Source organism: Grampus griseus (genome assembly GCF_964374135.1).
Source record: "Grampus griseus genome assembly, chromosome: 14".
In the NCBI taxonomy this organism is placed as follows: Eukaryota; Metazoa; Chordata; class Mammalia; order Artiodactyla; family Delphinidae; genus Grampus; species Grampus griseus.
Window position 1 is genome coordinate 1,716,669 of NC_139008.1, and position 18,382 is coordinate 1,735,050.

General features: G+C 64.5%; 1 protein-coding gene across 1 annotated transcript; it reads left to right on the plus strand.

Moving 5' to 3' along the window:
• Positions 1-9,317: 9,317 nt before the first annotated feature.
• LFNG (LFNG O-fucosylpeptide 3-beta-N-acetylglucosaminyltransferase) lies at positions 9,318-17,388 on the plus strand (the record flags this gene model as incomplete). Its single annotated transcript, XM_082671156.1, has 8 exons — positions 9,318-9,746; positions 14,163-14,211; positions 14,717-14,816; positions 14,928-15,081; positions 15,190-15,275; positions 15,686-15,851; positions 15,975-16,060; positions 16,242-17,388. The coding sequence occupies 8 exons, from the start codon at positions 9,318-9,320 to the stop codon at positions 16,306-16,308; spliced, it is 1,137 nt and encodes a 378-aa protein (XP_082527282.1). The 3' UTR covers positions 16,309-17,388.
• Between the last annotated feature and the right edge of the window lie 994 nt (positions 17,389-18,382).

The window sequence follows — 18,382 nt, forward strand, 5'->3', positions numbered from 1 at the left end:
CGCTGTCACAATGGCCACACAACCGGGTCCCCCGCCCCCAGGGGACGGAACCTAATCTCAGCCTATTGAAGACCTGAAAGCCGTGGCCCCTGCCCTGAGCCAGCAGACGGCCCCGCCCGGGACACCTGATCCACCGCTGCCCTCGCCTCAAAGGGGGACACTGCCCCCCCAGGGTCCCCCGCCCCTCCGGCATAGACGGGGAGAAAAACTGGGTCGCTGGGATAGAGTGACAGCAATGGCAGGCAGGGACAGGGCAGGGGTGGGGGGTGGGGGGTGGGGCCCCCCCCAGGCGCAGCCAGTCCCTGAGGATGCTCTAGGCCTGAAGAAGATCTGCCCCAGGGCACCCAGCCCTGCCGGGGCAGGGGACTGGCCTCAGATCACCAAGGAGGGGCTCTAGTTCGGCAGCCAGCTGAGAAGAGAAGCCACCTGCCTAAGACCCCACACTGGGTTGGGGACAGAGCCAAGGCTGGGGACCCTCCCTTGTCCCACCTAGAGGGGTGCCCCTGGGCTATGCTGCAGGCCGGGGGTCTGGGGCCTGGATCTGGGCATAGCTCAGGCCACCTGCCCCCGCACCTCCTGGGCCAGGCCAGCCAGCAGCGCGGGCCTGGGTATGTCCACCTCCTATTCGGTCTCCTGGCGGGACAGGACTACCCAGGGGCAGCCAGGGAGAGTCAGGCCTGGCCAGGAGCTCCTTCTGGGAGCAGCATCTCAAACCGTCTCTGACCAAGTTCCGTTCACCACTGCCACCCTGTCTGTGCTCTGAGTACTGGGGCCTCCTGTAGACCTGTGCAGGGGAGGGGGGCCCTGGAGCCTCAGCCCCCCAGGACTGCAGGATTTCCTGGGGTGCAGGAGACACACAGGAAGTGAAGCCCACAGATGCTCACCCTAAGGGTGGCTGCAGGTGCGAGCTGACTGCTCTGTGACGCTCAGGGCCTCCGTCTCCCCACCTGTGGAATGAGACTTAGCTCTTTCAGGCTCTTCTAGCTCTTGGTACACCCAGCAAACCCAGCTCTGTCGCCTTGCCACTGTCACGTACTCTGGGTGCCAGGATGTGTGCTGGGGCTGGAGGGGACCCAGGATCGACAAGAAGGGAGTAAACCTGGAAGGCTTCCCCAAGGAGGGGGCAGCTGAGCAGGGAGGCTGAGCTGGAGGTGGGGTGGGACACAGGCAAATGTGCCGGCTGGGAAAGCGGGAGGAACGTGGGTTGGCTGAGCCCTGGGGTGTGTAGGGGGCAGGCAGAGATGCTGGGATGTGGGCAGGCCAGCCCTCCCGAGAGGGTAGTGAATGGGGAACCAAGGAGGGTGTCGGGCCAGAGCGCCATTTCTAGGGTTCAGGGGCCACCCAAGGCCACACTGCCAGCTCCGCACTCTGCTCCAGCGGAGTGGAGCATCTGGGGCTTGGGACTGGCCTGGAATTAGATCCACCTCCCACCCCAGGTGGCCAGGGAAGCTGGGCCAGAGAGGTGTGTGGGCTCTGCCACGTGGTCCACAGGGTGGGCTGGCTTCAGCCCTGCCCCCGAACTTCGGTCCAACCGAGTCAGGTGCTTGAGAGGAGAAAGGGGCCACGGGGCCTTTGCAGGGCTGACATCACTGTCAAGCTGAGTGGCCCTCCAGCCGACCCCAGAGGTTGCCCGTGGGCCACCTACGGGCTCGCTCCTTCCCGCGGCTGCAGTGGGGAGATCCCTGGCGTCCGCAGCGGTTGCTTGTCAAACATTCATGGTCACTGCAGCCGTGCCAAGCCGGGAGCCAGACCCTCCTCTCCGGGTGCACCAGGGAGGGGGTGTCGGACAGGAGGGCGCTCCGGGCGCTGATCGGGCCCTCCTTTCCTGCTTGTCGGATGGCGGTGGTCCACAGCGCCACACCCGAGCGTGCTCTAGAACTGGGGTGGGGGCCCCGGGCAGACCACCGCACCCCAGCACTGTGTGACGCAGGTCAGCTCACTTCCCTTTCTGAGCCTCAGCTTCCTCATTTGCAAAATGAGACCGGGAGACACGCCCTACGCAGCCTGTGACCCCGCAGCCCCTCCACTTTCCTGCCTGCCCCCCTCCGCCGGCTCCCACCCCCCCCGCAGCTGGCAGGGTGGACCAAGGTGCCCTCTCCTCAGGGCCTGGTTGGCAGCAGGCGGCACGGCCGAGGGGCTGTGGGCGGGGGTGGGAGCATTTGCACTTGACGGCAGGGTCGGCGAGAAGCCCCCCGCGGCCTGGGCGCAGGAGCCGGGGCCCCAGGAGCTTAACCTGGCAGACACATCGGCAGTTCCGCCTGCTGCTTCTGTCAATACGAGCCTTCCTGTTTTGGAGATTAAACCTCGGCTGAGCAAACAGCTTGCAAGGAGGCCCCTCCCGGCCAGCTCCCCATCCCCGGCCTGTCCGGAGGCTGTGAGGGGTGGCAAGGCTGGGAGGGAGCCCCCTTCCCTGCGCTAGGCCCTGCACCACAGCCCAGGCCGCCCCCAACCCCCCCCCCCGCCCCGCTGACCCCTGCCCAGGCCTCCACCGGAAGCCCCCTGTGTAATCCTTCCGCTCCGGGGCGGGCGCACTGTCCCAGCGGCCGGACTGCTGCACCCTCTGCCCTCACATAACCTCCCGCAGGCAAAGGGGGAGCAAGTTGCTCCTTGAAGCCTCACTGCCAGGCACATGCCACCCGGGGCGGACCCCGGGCCTGGCGGGAGAGCCCGCCCGAGCGCCCCGCGGGGGCCCGAGCCTGGAGAGAGACCTGTCATTTCACTGGCGATTGCTCCCCCTCAGCCTCTTGGCACTGTGGGCTGGAAAATTCTTTGTTTAGGGCCTGTCTGGCATGTAGTAGGACGTTTAGTATCATCCCTAGCGTCTACTGACGAGCTCCACTAGTGCCGCCTGACCCCAGAGGTGTGACAACCAAAACTGTCCCCAGGCATTGCCAGCTACCCCCGGGGGCCAAAACCACCCCTAGTTGAGAACCCGGGGCAAGCCCTGCAGACAGTGTACAGACAGCTAAACTGGGGCTGCAGAGGGAGGGCAGAGCCGCAGAGGCCTGGGCCTCCCTCTGATGCTGGCCTCAGCCCAGTCTTTGTCTGGTCCCCCTGGCCTCCCGCCTCCCTTCCCACCAGGGTCCACCCACCTCCAAGCAACCTGGCCCCGCCCTCTTCCGAAAATCCTCCCCAGACTCCGCTTTACTGTTGGCACAGGCTCCCAAGGAAGGGAGGAGGGAGCACGAAGGCCGACGTTGCCCCCAGACCCCTCCCAGCTTCCTCGTTCTCTGGCCGCAAGGACACAAGGTCCAGAGGGACAGACAGACAGATAGGGAGGCTCAGGGTTGACTCCTGGTGATTGAGCTGAATGGCGGGTTGCTTCTCCTTTGATAAAGCAACCTAGACCACGCCCCTCTCGCTCACAAAACTTCTGAGGCTCCCCAGTGCCTCCCCAGCCCCTCCCCAGCCCCTCCCTAGCCCCTCCCCAGCCCCTCACCAGCCCCTCACCAGCCTGACCTCCTGAGCCTGGGTCCTGAGGCTCCTGTTCACCCCTCTCCAGCCTCAACTCCCACTACTGCTCTCCCCACACCCCCATCGAAACACACAACCTCTCCAGTCACCCGCGACTGCCTTCCCATCCACCTCCGCCTGCCCAAACCTTCAAGCTACAGGGTGACAGTCACCATCCTTTCCTGGAAGCCTCTCCTGAAGCCTTGTACCCCCAGCCGTGGCACAAGGTGGATTCTCCCTTGCCCAGGCCCCTGGCACACTTGGACTTGACCCATCTTCCAGCCCCTACCACCCTCTGCCTGTTTGGGGAACATCTGGGTGCTGGAAGAATCCTCCCCAGGAGGCTGTGAGCCCCCTGGAACCAGGGGCTGTGTCTGAGTCACCTCCTACACTCCCCTGGAGCCAGAGCTGGGAATGGAGAACGCCCAGGGATGCTACTGGATGGGTGGGTGAACGGACAGCTGGATGGACAGACAGACAGATGGGTGGATGGGTCCACGGTGGTGGCTTATCTCTCTGGGGCTGTGACTGCCGCTCCTGGGCGTGTACCTCCCCCCAAGCTTCCAGGGCAGCCCAGAATATCAAGGGATGCCACGTCCTCCCCCATGCCGGTGAGCAACAGGGAGGACAACGCCATCCCGTGTTCCAGATGGAGGAGGGACCTGAGGTCAGGGAGACAGAGGCAAGTTCAGGCTCACGCAGGAAGCGGGGCTCCCTGGGAGCCAAGACTCTGACCCCCGCTACCCCATCCGGCCCGGAGCCCCTCCTCCCACTGCTCCTGGGGTCTGGTCCCATCCACTTGGGCACAGGGTCATGACTGGGGCAGGGGATTGAGCCTGGAGCCTGGCAGGCACCAGCACAGCCACGGCTCAGCCCTGCCCAGCACAAGCTAGCCATTCTTGGGAAGACGAGGGCCAGCTGGGGCACAGGGGCTCTGGTGTCTCCCTGGTGGGAGTCTGGCCCCCGCAGGACGTCAGTAATGGGTTCTGGCGGTGGGGCTCTGCCACTGGGGCCTGCAAATCAGATTAGCTCCGTCCAGCCCTGCGGCCCAGATGGCCCCAGCGTAGCCACCAGGAAGAAACACAGCTGCCAGCTCTAGGCCTGCCGCCCTCACTGTGTGCGCAAACCCTGGTCCCGGGGCTGAGACACCCTGACCTTCCCGTGGGGTCAAGGGCATCCTTTTTCCCCTCTCTGGACCCCTGTGTCCCACGTGTGAGACCAATGGTTTGAGTGGGAACTTTTGAGGCCTTCCTGAGGCGGCACAGTGGGAAATGCCCATTTCCCAGTGCAGGGCAGACACGTAGCATGCGGTCATTTTCATGGGGGTCAGCTCTGCCCTGAGGCCCCATCCCCACTGCCAGCTCAGAGTTCAGTAGGCAGCCCTGCCAGACCTCCTTTCACTCTGAGACCCATGTTCCCCTGAGCGGGAGGGGCCTGGGGGGGAAGAAGCGCTCTCTTGAGTCTCTGTATGTCCTCACCCATGCATCCGTCCACACTCCCCAAAGACTTGTTCAGCCATCCAGGCCAAGTCGGCCTGGCTGCTCTGACCACACCAGGCCCCAAGGTTCAGGCCAAAGGGCCAGAGGCCACCAGTGCTCATTGGTGCTATCCGTCTGCAGAGTACCAGCCCCTAGCCAGCCCAGGGTTGGCAGGGCGGGGCAGGTACCAGCTATATCCTTATTACAGATATCTCAGGATTGTAAAATCCTGAGACCTACAGAGAGAAGGGAACTGGCCCAAGACCACACAGAGCGTGGGCCAGGGGTGAGGGGCTGCAGGCAGAGTGAGCCGGCAGGCAGGGGGAACTGGGCCGGGTGCTCACTTGCAGCTGTAGGCTGTCTGTTCTCACGGGTGCGCTGCCACCCAGACCATCAGCTGCCGTCGCCTGCTGTGCCCCCTCCCTTCTGCGCTGAGCTTCTAAGCCAAACCCTCCCCATTGCCTCCCCTTCTGCCAGCACCGACTCTGCGTCCAGAAGCTTCTGGGCCACCGCGGGCATGCCACTCACTGCCCCTTAGGAAGCCCGCGGGCACCCTGGCATCTGGGGCTCTCACGCTGTCACTTTTCCTCGGACGCCCTGACGGCAGCCTTGAGGACAGGCTTCTCATGTCTGTGTCAGGTGGGGCAGCGTGAGGCCCCTGCCCGGCTCCACCTGCCGGCCACCACCTCGTGGGGGTGGGGACTGTGCCTTCCTTCCCTCTCTGGGCTCTGCTGCTGGGTTGGGAAAGGCTGTTCCCAGGACACCGAGCAGGACTGCCTTGGATGACCCGCTTCGAGTTAGTGGGTCACCCATTATGTCTCTTGGATCTTCCCGGGAAAGAGACACTCAGGGGAGGCCAGCCCCAAGGCTCCAGGAGCCGGTGGGGAAGGGGCTTCTAGAACCTGCTGGGGCTGATTCCATTTGCGGGAGGCCCCAGGATGAGCCCCATCCGGGAAAGGGGGCCTGAGCTCGGACGGGCACACAACACCTCCTCTGAGCTGACAGGGAGGCAAGGAGAGTCCCCTGGGTCCTCGCTGGTCATGTGGGCCTCCTGTCCTCGGCCACCTCTCCACCCAGCCTCGTTCGGCAGTTCTCAAGCCATTCTGCCACCCGGCTGCCCAGGAGCCCCACTCGGGGGCTGGTGGAGGGGCCGTGCCATGCTGAGCGGAGGTCGGCCGCCTAAGAGGCGCACACACCCATGTCCCCGAGCCAGAGGGCCAGACCGCCTGCTCGGCTGACTTACCGTTGGCACCTTCTAAGATGAACGACAATGGCGTCCTCGTGTTATGGGTGGTGAAACTGAGGCTCAGAGGAGGAATGTTCCAGGTCCAAGGTGATAAGCCCCGGGGCTGTGTCCCACACCTGGGGGGGACCCCGACACAGCCTCTCCCCCACCCCCCTTCCAAAGGACCCTAAGGCCTCAGGGGGTTTCCTGCCAACCTGCTCAGCCCTCCCCATCCCTTCCCTGGGTCCCCATTTCCTGTCCTGGGCCCAGCACCTCCTCCTCTCACCACCCCCCCTCCTCAGAGCTGTTTGGCCCAATGGGTCCCTGGAGGGAGCCTTTGGGTCTAGGGTGAGGGCAGGGGAGGGGAGTGCCTCAGGCTGGAGCTGAGCCTAGGGAAGGGGGCGGGGGTGGCTAGGCCGCCACCCCCCTACAGTTTTCAGACCTCAAGGAGTCACCACGAAATTCCATTCTCCTGACAGCAAAGAAATTGAATCACTCTTGCCAAAGCCCATGGCCCCCACAAGAATGCTGCAAAGCTTTGTCCTGCTGTTCCCAGACAGGAACTCACACCCAGGTCCCCGGACTCCCACCAAGCCTGGCTGCAGAGAGGTGCAGAAAACCTCCTGCTGGCCTCTACACCGTGCCCCTGCCAGGCTGGGCCACTGCCCCTCTCTACAGTTGTTCCTCCTCCTTGCTCCCCGAGTACAATGCAGCCTCAACTTGCTTTCTGTACAATGGGCACATCACGTCTGCTGTCTGGCGTGTCAAAGGCACAACAGCCAGGACCATGTAGCACGAACCGGGGAGAAAGCAGGGATGCTCTGGGGTGCGGAGCAGGGGGTCCCGCCCCTTGGGGAGGGGCCATGGAGGGGTTGGCTCACAGAACCTCCTCAGGTGGGAGTGTGGGGTGGCACGGCTTCACGCTGCTGTCCCTCCTACCTCTTGCAGAATGCCCAGCACCTAGTGGGTGCCACTTAATATGGGCGCCACTGACGGAATCCCAGGTACGCGCACAGTTCATGCAAAGATTTGGGGGCTTGACGGTTTGGGGGCTGTTAGAGAATGGGGAGGCAGTGCAGGGAGTAGCAAGAAATGGAGCTGGGACCCATTTGGGAGGTACGTGGACACGAGGGTAGGACTTGAACACAGGGACCATGGGAAACCATCAAAGATTTTGACCTGTGAGAGTGTGTGTGTGTGTGTGTGTGTGTGTGTGTGTGTGTGTCAGGGGCGTGGGGGTCTGATTAAGCTGTGTGGTTTCTGAGTGGAGAATCAATAGAGCAGGTAGACTGGGGGCAGGGAGACCAGGGTGGAGAGGAAGGTCGTGGAGGAGGCTGCCTCTCAAAATAGCCCAGAAATGGGATAGATAAGCATCGGTGGTGGGGCGAGGGAAATGGGGCACAGAGACCCTTCAGACAGGAGGCTGGAGCTGTGCTGGGGCTCAGCTGACCGTTTGGGGGTGGCCCACCCCGCCATCGGGTCCATTTCCCCCCAGCCGACTAGAGGCTCCCAGGCGGGGCTCTGGCCGATGGGGGAGGGGTTTATGGCAGGAGGTGACTCCATGGGAGTCTCGTCACTTGGGCACAGCCAGCACCATCTGCTCAGGCATCTGCCTGCCTGAGGTGGCGCCTGCTAATTACCTTGGGGGTGGGTACAGGAAGAGGCCTGGGAACTCCCATCCTCCACCGCACCCCATCCCAGAGGGGCAAGGGGTAGGGCCCCAGGGCCCTGAGAACAAATGCGCCAGGCGAGAGTCTGGAACCCGGGCCAGACATTTACACAGCAGATCTTTATAGAGCACCTGCTACGTTCCAGGCCCTGTTATCCGCAGTTGACATTCAAGTGGAGGGAAAGGGACCATGAAGGGGTACCAGCGGGCAGAGTGAGCGCTAAGGGGGGGACCAGTTTAGCCGCGGTGGTCGCCTAGGGCCTCCTTAGGAGGGGATGCGGAGGAACTGAGGAGGGAGGGGAAGGAGGCAGCCAAGCGGAGAGCCGCCCCTAGCCGCGCTTCCGGAAGATGCTGCTGGCGGGCGACTCAGACTTTGATTTCGCCACGGGGAGCCCTTGCCACTTCCTCGCCCCTCGTCCCTAACCCTCAACCCAGGCTGTCGGCGCACATTCCTGCCGCCCCTGCTCGTGCGGTGGGCTGGCCCAGCCCGTGGGAAGGGCCGGGGGTGGAAGCCGCCGTGTGCCGGGGAGGCGGGGCGGGGGCACAGCTGGGCCACATCTGGCCCGAGAGCAGAGGGACCAAATGGGACAGAAGGCGGCCTTTCATCCCGCGCGGGGAGGGGCGATCTCGGTTTCTTCTCGGGGCGCCACGGGGCGCCCGAGGATTTCGGGGAACCAATCCTCTGCCCTCCGACGTTGGGCAGAGACGAGGAAATTAGCTCGCGGGCTAGGGATGGAATTTGGTAAGGTGCTTTCTCGCTGGAACCTCGTGTTCCTACCTGTGGCTCAGGTGGCTAAGCACCTCCTCGATATTAATAAAGGGTACTCTGGACCGAGCGGGCAGGTCCACCCAGGCACCAGCCCTGTTACAAGGCCTGCGCCGTCCCTAGGGCAGGAAGCCGGGCTCGGGGAGGGGAAGTGTGGAGCGAGGAAGGAAGGACGTCCCCCGCGGGACGACTGAGCCCGAAGTCCCTGTCCCAGAATCCCCGTCACAGCGCCGAGGGCGCGCCCCTCCGCATGTCAGACGCCGGGTATATCTCCAGCCGGCGCTGGCCAGCCTGGGTTTCCCCTTCAGGGCCACTGGGGCGGGGCGGACCTACATCCCCACGCCGCCCCGCTGCCCGCCGGGGCGATCCGGGCGGGGCGGGGCGGGGCGTGCACGTGCGGACCGGGGGCGGGAGCCCAAGACGCCCGCTCGGCAGTTCCCAGACCCCCGCCGCGGCCCCACGTGGGCTCTGCAGAGCATCTGGGGCAACCTGGAGAGGCCCCGCCCCAGGGCCCGGGAGCCAGTGAGCTCGTGCTGAAGGCGGGGCCTCGCAGAGGGCCACGCCCCCGGGGGCGGGGCCAGGCTCGGGCGGTTTAAGAGCGCGGGGCGCGGGCGGTGCATTGCTGGACCTGCCGCGGGACCCCAGATCGTCGGCGCCGGAGTGAGGGGCAGGGCGCACCGGGCAGGGCGCGCGGGGCTGGGCGCACTGTGCGGCCGCCACCCCACCATGCTCAAGCGCTGCGGCCGTCGCCTGCTGCTGGCGCTGGCGGGCGCGCTGCTCGCCTGCCTGTTGGTGCTCACGGCCGACCCTCCGCCGTCCCCGGTGCCCGCTGAGCGCGGTCGGCGCGCGCTGCGCAGCCTGGCGGGCCCCTCGGGGGCGGCCCCAGCTCCTGGGCTGGAGGCGGCGGCGGCACCCGGGGTGCTAGTCCGCGAGGTGCACAGTCTGTCCGAGTACTTCAGCCTGCTGACCCGCTCTCGTAGAGACGCGGGCCCACCGCCCGGCAGCGTCCCCCGCCCCGCAGACGGCCATCCGCGGCCCCCGGCCGAGCCACTCACGCCGCACGACGTCTTCATCGCGGTCAAGACCACCAAAAAGTTTCACCGCGCGCGCCTTGACTTGCTGCTGGAGACGTGGATCTCGCGCCACAAGGAGATGGTGAGCCCCCGCAGCTTGGGCAAGTGGGCAGGGGAGAAGGTGCCCTCTTGTCCAGCTGGTGGCAGCATCCGATGGGCGCCAGGCTGCACCTCTGTACAGCCACTGGGAGTATCAGGGGGAGTGATGCCGGTCTGCCCCCTTCCAGCCCAGTGTTCCTGGTGGGGCCACTCTCTCCATACGGTTGTGGAACTGCGTGCTGGGGACCCATCCCCAGCCAACTTCCAGGGCCCTGGGTGGCCTGCACTGACCCCACACCAGCCACCAGCGCCTGGGGTTGGTGCCCTGCAATGCTTCTTGCCCCTCAGACACTGGAACTCATTAACGGGGCATTACTGTCCCCAAACCTCCCCAAGGCAGATTCTGCATGGGCGTCACCCTGGGCTCATGCCCTTCCCTGGGAAGAAGACTCTTTCCTTAGAGGCGGAGTGGGGGGTTAGGACCCCTGGGCTCAGGGCCAGGCGCATCCCCATCCCAGTCTTTGCAATGGGACAAGTCACTGTAGAAAATATTCTGAAGTTGGGGGTGGGCGTTAGTGGGCCCTGGGGAGCCCATCTCAAAAGAAAGAGAGCGCTGGGTTTCAGAGTCTGTTCGGCGGTCCTCTCTCCACAGTGCAGAAGTCTCTGGAGCCTGGAACCTTGTGCTCAGTACATCCTAGCTGAGCATCGACTTCCTCCACACACATAATAAAGACACACCCCACTTTGAAAATCTCCCTCCAGGCTGCAGCATGACGGCTGGGCTGGGGCAGGACGAGGGCAGAATGTGAGCCCTGTGGGGGTGGGGGGTGGGGGGATATCCCTGAGCTGGGAAACTCGAGGGACAAACTGGGTATCTGGGATGAGGGTGAAGGACCTTGACCGGGCTGGGGGCTCAGAGAAGAGCCCACACCGCTTCCTCCCCGTGTCAGCCCTCGAGGTCTGGGGGCCTTCTGGCCTGGCTGAGCCGTTTTGGGGCAGGGCCGTGATGGGGTCCCGATGGGGCCTGGAGGTGCAGGGTCCTCTGTGGTCCAAGCGTGGGGAGGGGGCCCTGGGAACACAGCGTCCCTTTCGCAGGGGCTCAGCAGCCCGGCGGGGGGGCGGCGGGGGCTGCGGGTTTTGTTCGGCTGCTGGGCCGTTAGGATTCCCAGCGCCGGGCGGCTCTCACGCCGGCCGCTTGGGCAACGTAACAAAGCCCCTTTCTCCCGTGGAGAAAGGCGTCCGGCCTCTGTGTGCAGCTATGTGCTCCATGGGAGCGCTGCCGGCGTGCTGGCCACTCAGGTTGCCTGGCGATGAGGGCCCGTGGGGTCCCCCACATCCCTGAGTGACAGCCCTGTGGGGCACCATCCCCCAGAACTCTGCCTCCCTGCTGTGTGACCTTTGGCAGTGTTCAGCCCCCTCTGGGCTGCCACCAGCTCTGAGCACCCCTCGTCTTGGCCTTTGGGGGCTTTGTCCAGCGGAGGGAATATGGTCAGGGGGTCTCAGGTACCAGTCCCAGCCAAGCTAGGTGACCTTGGGCAAGACCAAGGGCCTCTCTGACCCTCAGTTTCCTCATCTCTGAAACAGGGAAAGCATTGCCCTTCCAGTAGGGTGTCGTAAAAGAGGCAAAGCCTAGAGATGTAGGGAATGAGCCCAGGGAGTACTCAGAGTCGGGGTGGAGGCCGTCCCTCCCCTGGACCCTTTGCTCCCCGTTGAGGGGCCACTTGGGTTTCCTTCTCACACTAGGCCCCCCACCCAGGAGAGGCCGAATCTGTCCCCAACAATCGGTTCATGTGTCACAGCAAGCAGGAACCCCTCTTATGGTGTCCTGTGGGGGAGGGGTCCTTGAAACTGTTTCAACAGAGAGACCTCCTTTCCCAGCCCTGTGAGGGGTGATTCAGACCCAGTCTGATGGGGGAGACTCAAGGAAGTCAGGGCCGCAGCGGGGGAAACCCAGAGAGGCTGTGTGAGCTGAAAGTGGGCATCTGACCCGTGTTGGGGAGGGAGGGACTTCCTGGAGGAGGCGCCATTTGAGCTAGACTGAAAGGGCAACTGGGCATCTTGAGCACAAGCATGGGGGGTGCAAGAAACTTCCAGCAGTTGGAGTGACTTGGGTGGGGGTGGTCAATAGAGACCACACTGTGACGGGCCTTGAAGTCCAGGATGAGGGGCTGGGCCTTTGGCCCACACTTTCCTCCCCCATCCCTCCCGGAGTGGGCCAGGCTGCAGCGGCTGCCACCGCGGCAGCCACAATTGTTGGGGGGAGAGCTTGGCATCCTGTGTTTCTTTGAATCGCAGCTCCAGGAACAATGCCGCTTCCTGTGGGTGTCCCCCCGCCCACCCACAGCCAGCCCTGCGGCCCTCGCTGCCCAACTCTTCCTCCTCCAGCCCTGTCGTTTCTGGGGAAGTGGGGAGGGGTCTGGGGGGGGAGGGGGAGGGGTGTGTGTCTTGGTCCCTGGAAGGCGTGGCTGGGGTGGACCAGCACAGCCTCTGCCCCGGGGTGTGACCGCAGACTGGGGGCTGCCCCTCTCTGGGCCTCAGTTTCCCCACTTGTACACTCGGGTCGTAATGGTGCCCTCCTCCCAGGGCCATTAGGGAGATGAAAGAAGAGAACGCGTCGGAGCACTCTGCTCTGGGCACCCGTGAGCTCTGGTTCCGCCCATTGCACGGAGGGCGGAAAATGAGGCTCTGAGCAGTGGGTGAGGCCCGCGGCCGGGCAGCCCGTCCCCTCCCCTCCTGATTGCTCTGATGTGGGGAGACCGGAGGCCCGGCACCCGCACACCCCACACCTCACGCCTCCAAGCACTCCCCGCTGAACAAAGGTGACTTTAATCTCCGTAGCCTTGGGCTGGGTTTTTAGGGCACCACCAAGCGCTCAGGAGAACAGGCCTCCCTTGATCTCATTAAGAAAGCATTTTCCTTTTAATCCAGTGGCGGCAACGGCGCGTCTGCACGGGCCGGCCTCGTCCTCCCACGGCATTCCTGGGCTGAGATGCTGGGGGGCGGGGGCGCTGGATGCGAGTCTGTGCGTGCGGGCTGCCCTGGGGTGTCTGCTCTGGAAGGAGGGGGTGCGTGTGTGGAGAGGGTGTAGAAGGAGCCTGCCACCTCCCTTAGCTCTCTCTAGGCCCAGCCAGCTTGTGACCTCACTGAGAGTGTGCCCGGGTCTGGGCTCAGGCTGGGCAAGGAGCTGGAGCTGCCAGTTGAGGGTGGGCACCGCAGGTGAGTGCGCCAGGTCGCTGGGTTCGTGCTGTATGCCAGGCCTGCACACACCGGCCCCTCCCTTGCACCCGTTTGTACACAGAAGGAAACCGAGGCTTGGTGGGCACGGAGGTGGGGGGTCTCCCACTGCCCGTGCTCCCAGCACCCTCCACCGGGCCTGGGCTTTGCACTCAGCCACGCCCGGGTGTGCTGGGTGGCACGCGCTGGGCGGGCCGGGCAGAGGAAAAGGAACATTCCTTCCCGTGTGCCGACGGGCCCAGGCGGGCGCTGGCAGCTCCTGGCCCCCCCCCACTTCCGCGGAGCGATCCCGGCAGCGGTGGCCCCGTGCTGGCACAGGTGGAGCCCTGATGTGGCCTTGAGCAGGGCACGCAGCAGGCGGGGCTGCTAGGCCGCATGGATGCTGGGGCCACTGATTCCTGCGCTGGGGCACGTGAGGTTTCCCGCCTCAGCCCTGCGGACCGCGTCTCCTTAGAACCCTGGAGGCTGCTTTGGCTCCGAGGTGACCGGCTGCACTGGCTGGTCACGCAGCCAGGGGTGCGAGGGAGGCCCCGGTGTTGAGGGCCCAGCCCGGAGGACTGCAGGGCTGTGGCCACACCCCAGCCCGCCGGACCTTGTGCCCAGCCCGGCCCAGTTAACCAGGCCAGCTGTATGGTAATGGGCTGTGCGGCCACTCCCGCTTAATGCGGCCGAGTTCCCCTCGCAGCGCGGCCCAGGACAAAGCTGGCGGACAACGCCTGGTGATTCATCCTCCCTCTGGGCCCTTTGTCCGCCAGCGCTTGGCGGCCGCCCAGCAGAGGCCTTTGTCCCCGACTGATTGAGACTTGGCTTCCCAAAGCGGACCTCCTCCGCCTGCCCCCCCCCACCCTCCGCCCCTCCCACAGGCTGGGCACTGTGTCAGTAAGGGTGTGTGCCCCGCCAGGTGTGCAGGACAGCCGGAGCCGGTTACCTGGCGGGTGGGCGGGGCACCGCACCTGGCTCGTGCCGGCGCAGCTGCCGGCTGACCTTGGGCCCAGCTGTCGAGGTGGGGGTGGGGTGGTAGGGGGTGGGGTCTTCCTGGGCCCCCAGCCCACTTCCACTCAGGGTAGGCACTTGAGCCCCACTCTGCATGTGGGGAAATTGAGGCTCAAAGGTGGGGCATGGGTGTGACTGAAGGATCCCTGTGAAGCCGCAGAGTGCCCAGCCCTGGACCCCACGGTAGCCGGGGCACAGAGCTGCCTGTTCAAGGCCGTATTTCTCCCTGCAGACGTACATTTTCACGGACGGGGAAGATGAAGCCCTGGCAAGGCGCACGGGTGAGCCCTGGACGTGGGGAGGCTGGGGGGGCTCCCGCCCAGAGGAAACCCTCCCCTCTGGAGAGGTCACCGAGGCCACGGGCCTGGGAGGGCAGTTTACTCAAGGGTTTTGCTCAACGCTCCGCCCCACCACTCGCCCCCCCCCGTTCAATTCTCATGCAAATAAGGCCCTTTCAGCGCCCGGGGCCCTTTGAGCTGGTGTGGCGGCAACAGGTGGCCGGTGCTGGGAAAAAGCCGCCTGAATGGGCAGGGGCGGGGCGGGGCGGGGCGGGGCGCCTAGGAGGGGGTTGGGCTGGGGGGTGAGATCGCCGGGCCTGGGTCCTGCTCGAGGGAGGGGTTGAGGGGGAGGCCACCGTAGGCACGGCTTGAACCCAGGGCGCCCCGAGGCAGACTGCCACGCACCCTCTCTTGCTCTGCTCTCACGGGGCTTGCTGTGTGACCCTGGGCCAGGCCGCCCTCGCTGAACCATCTTGGACCCACTCACAGCCCCTCCCCTCGTCCGCAGGCAACGTGGTCAATACTAACTGCTCGGCTGCCCACAGCCGCCAGGCGCTGTCCTGCAAGATGGCCGTGGAGTATGACCGCTTCGTCGAATCGGGGAGGAAGTGAGTGCTGGCCTTCGGCTGGGGCCCGGGAGCGTCCCCTCCTCGGGCTGGCTCCCGCCCTGGCAGTCCCCGCCCCCCGCGCGCCCCCCTGACGGCAGTGCCTCGCCGCAGGTGGTTCTGCCACGTGGATGACGATAACTACGTGAACGTGCGGGCCTTGCTGAAGCTGCTGGCCAGCTACCCGCACACGCAGGACATCTACCTCGGCAAGCCCAGCCTGGACAGGCCCATCCAGGCCACAGAGAGGGTCAGCGAGAGCAAGGTGGTGAGTGTTCCGCCCACACAGGCCTACGCCGAGCGGGGAGGGGCTGGAGGTGTCCCTGCAGCCCGGGGGGAAGGGTCTGGGAGCCTCACCACGTGCCCCCTCCCGCAGCGGCCCGTCCACTTCTGGTTTGCCACCGGCGGGGCTGGCTTCTGCATCAGCCGGGGGCTGGCCCTGAAGATGAGCCCTTGGGCCAGGTGAGTGGGTGCCTTGGGGCACAGGCGAGGCTGCCCCAGACCGCAAGGTCCCCCCACTGGGGGCCTGGCTTGACTCATCTTCCCAGCACCAGTGTCCCCAACCTCACGTGTACTGGCAGGGTGAGTCGTCCCACCACTGCCCACAGCCACCAGGGTGGTCAGCACCCAGGTTGGGCAGGACCCCTTCCTGCGTCCGGTAACCCCCAACTCACAGAGAATCATCTGGCTGGTACGGAGGAGGGGGCTGTCCTGGGGCTCAGGGAGGTGGGGAGCTGCCAGCGTGAGAGCCCGTTAGGGACACAGGCCGGGCACGTGCACCTCCTTCTTGGGCCCGGCCAGGGTGACACTGCCTGGTGGGCTCCTGCCCAGCTCCCGCCTCGGCTCACTCCGGCCCTCCGGCCCTCCCACAGCGGAGGCCACTTCATGAGCACGGCCGAGCGGATCCGGCTGCCGGACGACTGCACCATCGGCTACATCGTGGAGGCTCTGCTGGGCGTGCCCCTCATCCGCAGCGGGCTCTTCCACTCCCACCTGGAGAACCTGCAGCAGGTCCCCGCCTCCGAGCTCCATGAGCAGGTGCGCTGCCTAGCAGGCCAGGAAGGGATGGGGATGGAGGAGAGCGGCTGGGAGAGGAGGGAAGGGGCAGGGTGGGGTGGCATCGGCACCCCTCCCAGCGTCACTCTGTCCCTCCCCCTGCAGGTGACCTTGAGCTACGGCATGTTTGAAAACAAGCGGAATGCTGTCCACATTAAGGGGCCCTTCTCAGTGGAGGCCGACCCATCCAGGTGAGGAAACTGAGGCCCAGATGGGGGCGGGGCTCCCCTCGGGTCCCTTGGGGTCTGCTGCAGCTAAGCAGCGTGATGAAAGAGTACGACCCTGAGCCTGCTTGGGTGGAAGAGGGCCCCCGGTGCTGTGAGCTCGGTATCCGCACCCCACACGGACCAGCCCCCCACTCTGTCCCCACAGGTTCCGCTCCATCCACTGCCACCTGTATCCGGACACACCCTGGTGTCCCCACACTGCCATCTTCTAGCAGCTACGGCTGAAACCCTGTCCCCGGGCACCCCTGGTATCCAAAGGGCCCGGGGACCCCTGTTGTGCCGCCCTGGCCTTGGCATTCGAGGCTCCCCCAGGGCTGTGCGTGCGTGTGTGTGTGTACTGTGTGCCCATCCGTGTAGCAGACTGCTGGGCAGCTCTGCTGTGCCGAGGAACAGGCGAGGCACCACCTGTCTTTCCATGCTCCACCCCAGAAGGATTTGTGAGTCAGAGGTCACTCTGAGGGCAGGTTTATTATCATTCTGGGGTCTTTGGGCAGCATGGGGACCAGGGGCTGCTCTGCAGCGAGGTGCAGGTGCCTTTCCCTCCTGCTGAGCGCAGGCCCAGCGCTGCAGGCGCCTGCCCCCTGGGATCCTGGCTCCTTAGAGCCCCCAGGACAACTCACCCTGCTCAGTGCTGCGAGAAAGCTGGGTTTGGGGGATGTGACCCGAGTCCCCTCCTCCCACTGAGCTTTGGCCTGGGTACCTGGGGAACAGCAGCCCCAGTGGCCTTGCCGCTGGGTGGAGTGCGGCACCATCCCGGGCAGGGGTCTTCCCGCTCTCTTAGCCATCTTCCCTTTGTGACGGGGAGTCAGCTGAGGATCTTATCTCCTCTCCAAAGTAGAGAGAAAGTCACCCATAGTGGGTGTGTCTGTAAATATTGTGACAGTATTTTTTACTGTGCTTCTTTTTCGAAAGGGGGTGGGTACAAAGTAGGGAGTTTTTGTCTGTGTTTTCGGGGGGTTGGGGAGGGCGCTATTTTATCTTTTCTGTGGATCAGAAAAAGCAGCAGCCGAACTTGGGATAATCTTTGTTGTTAAAGCTGATGGAAATGTTAACGCTCTATGTATTTATATGTCGTGGTATCTGGCCTCTCCCTGCCCACCTCCTGCATAGAACCTGTCTCCTACCAGCCCAGCTCAGCGCACCTGACCAGTGAGGTGTGTTCTGTCTTCTGTTTTTCCTTCTGCAAAGACATAGCTAGGAAAGTGAATGATAAGGGAAAAGTTCTCAGGGAATTGAAGTGTGTTGCTATGGTGACGTCCTTTGCTGCGAATAAAGATGCTCTTTGGGGCAACGTGGGCATCCTGGTCTCAGCTGGAAGTTGGGCCTGAGCTGCAGGTTCATGGAAGCTGAACCGGGGGGGCTGAGGGCTTGTTTGCACTCGTGTGGGGGAGGTGTGTAGAGACCTCCAAGCCAGCTATTGTGGGAAGGGAACTTGGGATTTAAATAGCAACTTCCAGGTACCTGAGCGGCGTGACCAGCCCAGGGCACCCCCGGACATAGGGGAGACCTCTGGATGTACAGGTCTCACTCCGACAAGCAGCTCTAAGACTCTCTAGCCCTGGTCTGTGCTGGCCTGCCCCTGGACAGCTGCCAGAGGGTCCAGCCCTCCCTTCAGGAGGACAGGGGCTGGCTGTGGCTTGACCTGGGACCTCCTTACCCAGCTTCATCTCTGTCACAAGCCCACAGAGGCCACATTCTTGCCCCATTTTGCAGATGGGGAAACTGAGGCTCGGAGCAGGTAATGTGATGTCCAATGTCAGGCAGCCGGGCTGGTGAAGAGCTCAAACTCCGAGTTCAGGCTGACCTTGGATCCTGGCCTCACCGCCCCCCCACCATGCTGTTGACCCTGGACGGGTCCCAGGAGCCTGTTGACCCTGGACGGGTCCCAGGAGCCTGTTGACCCTGGACGGGTCTCTGCCCTGTTTTCTACAGAAAGCAGCTCCTCTGGCCCTTCCTCAAATCAAGGCTTTGTGATGGCAGGAGCGGGGAGGGGCTGCTCTGGCCTCAGCTGGGGAATCCCCTCCTCCCACCCTCCCAGGCAGCCTGGGGCGGCCCTCAGTTCCTCTTCCTCAAACTGAGCCTGGACACACACACCCTCCCCCTGCACCTCCCCCTCCCCTGCCCTCCCCTCCCCCTCCCCCTCCGCCCCTCCCCGCCTCCAGCTGCCCCAGCCCCACCCCCGTGGGTACTTGCTAGGACCTGGGGCTCCTTGTTCCCTATGACCTCCTCGCTCCCTACTGCTCCACGCTTAGCCCTGTCCACACATCAGAAAGCAGACAGAGTGGT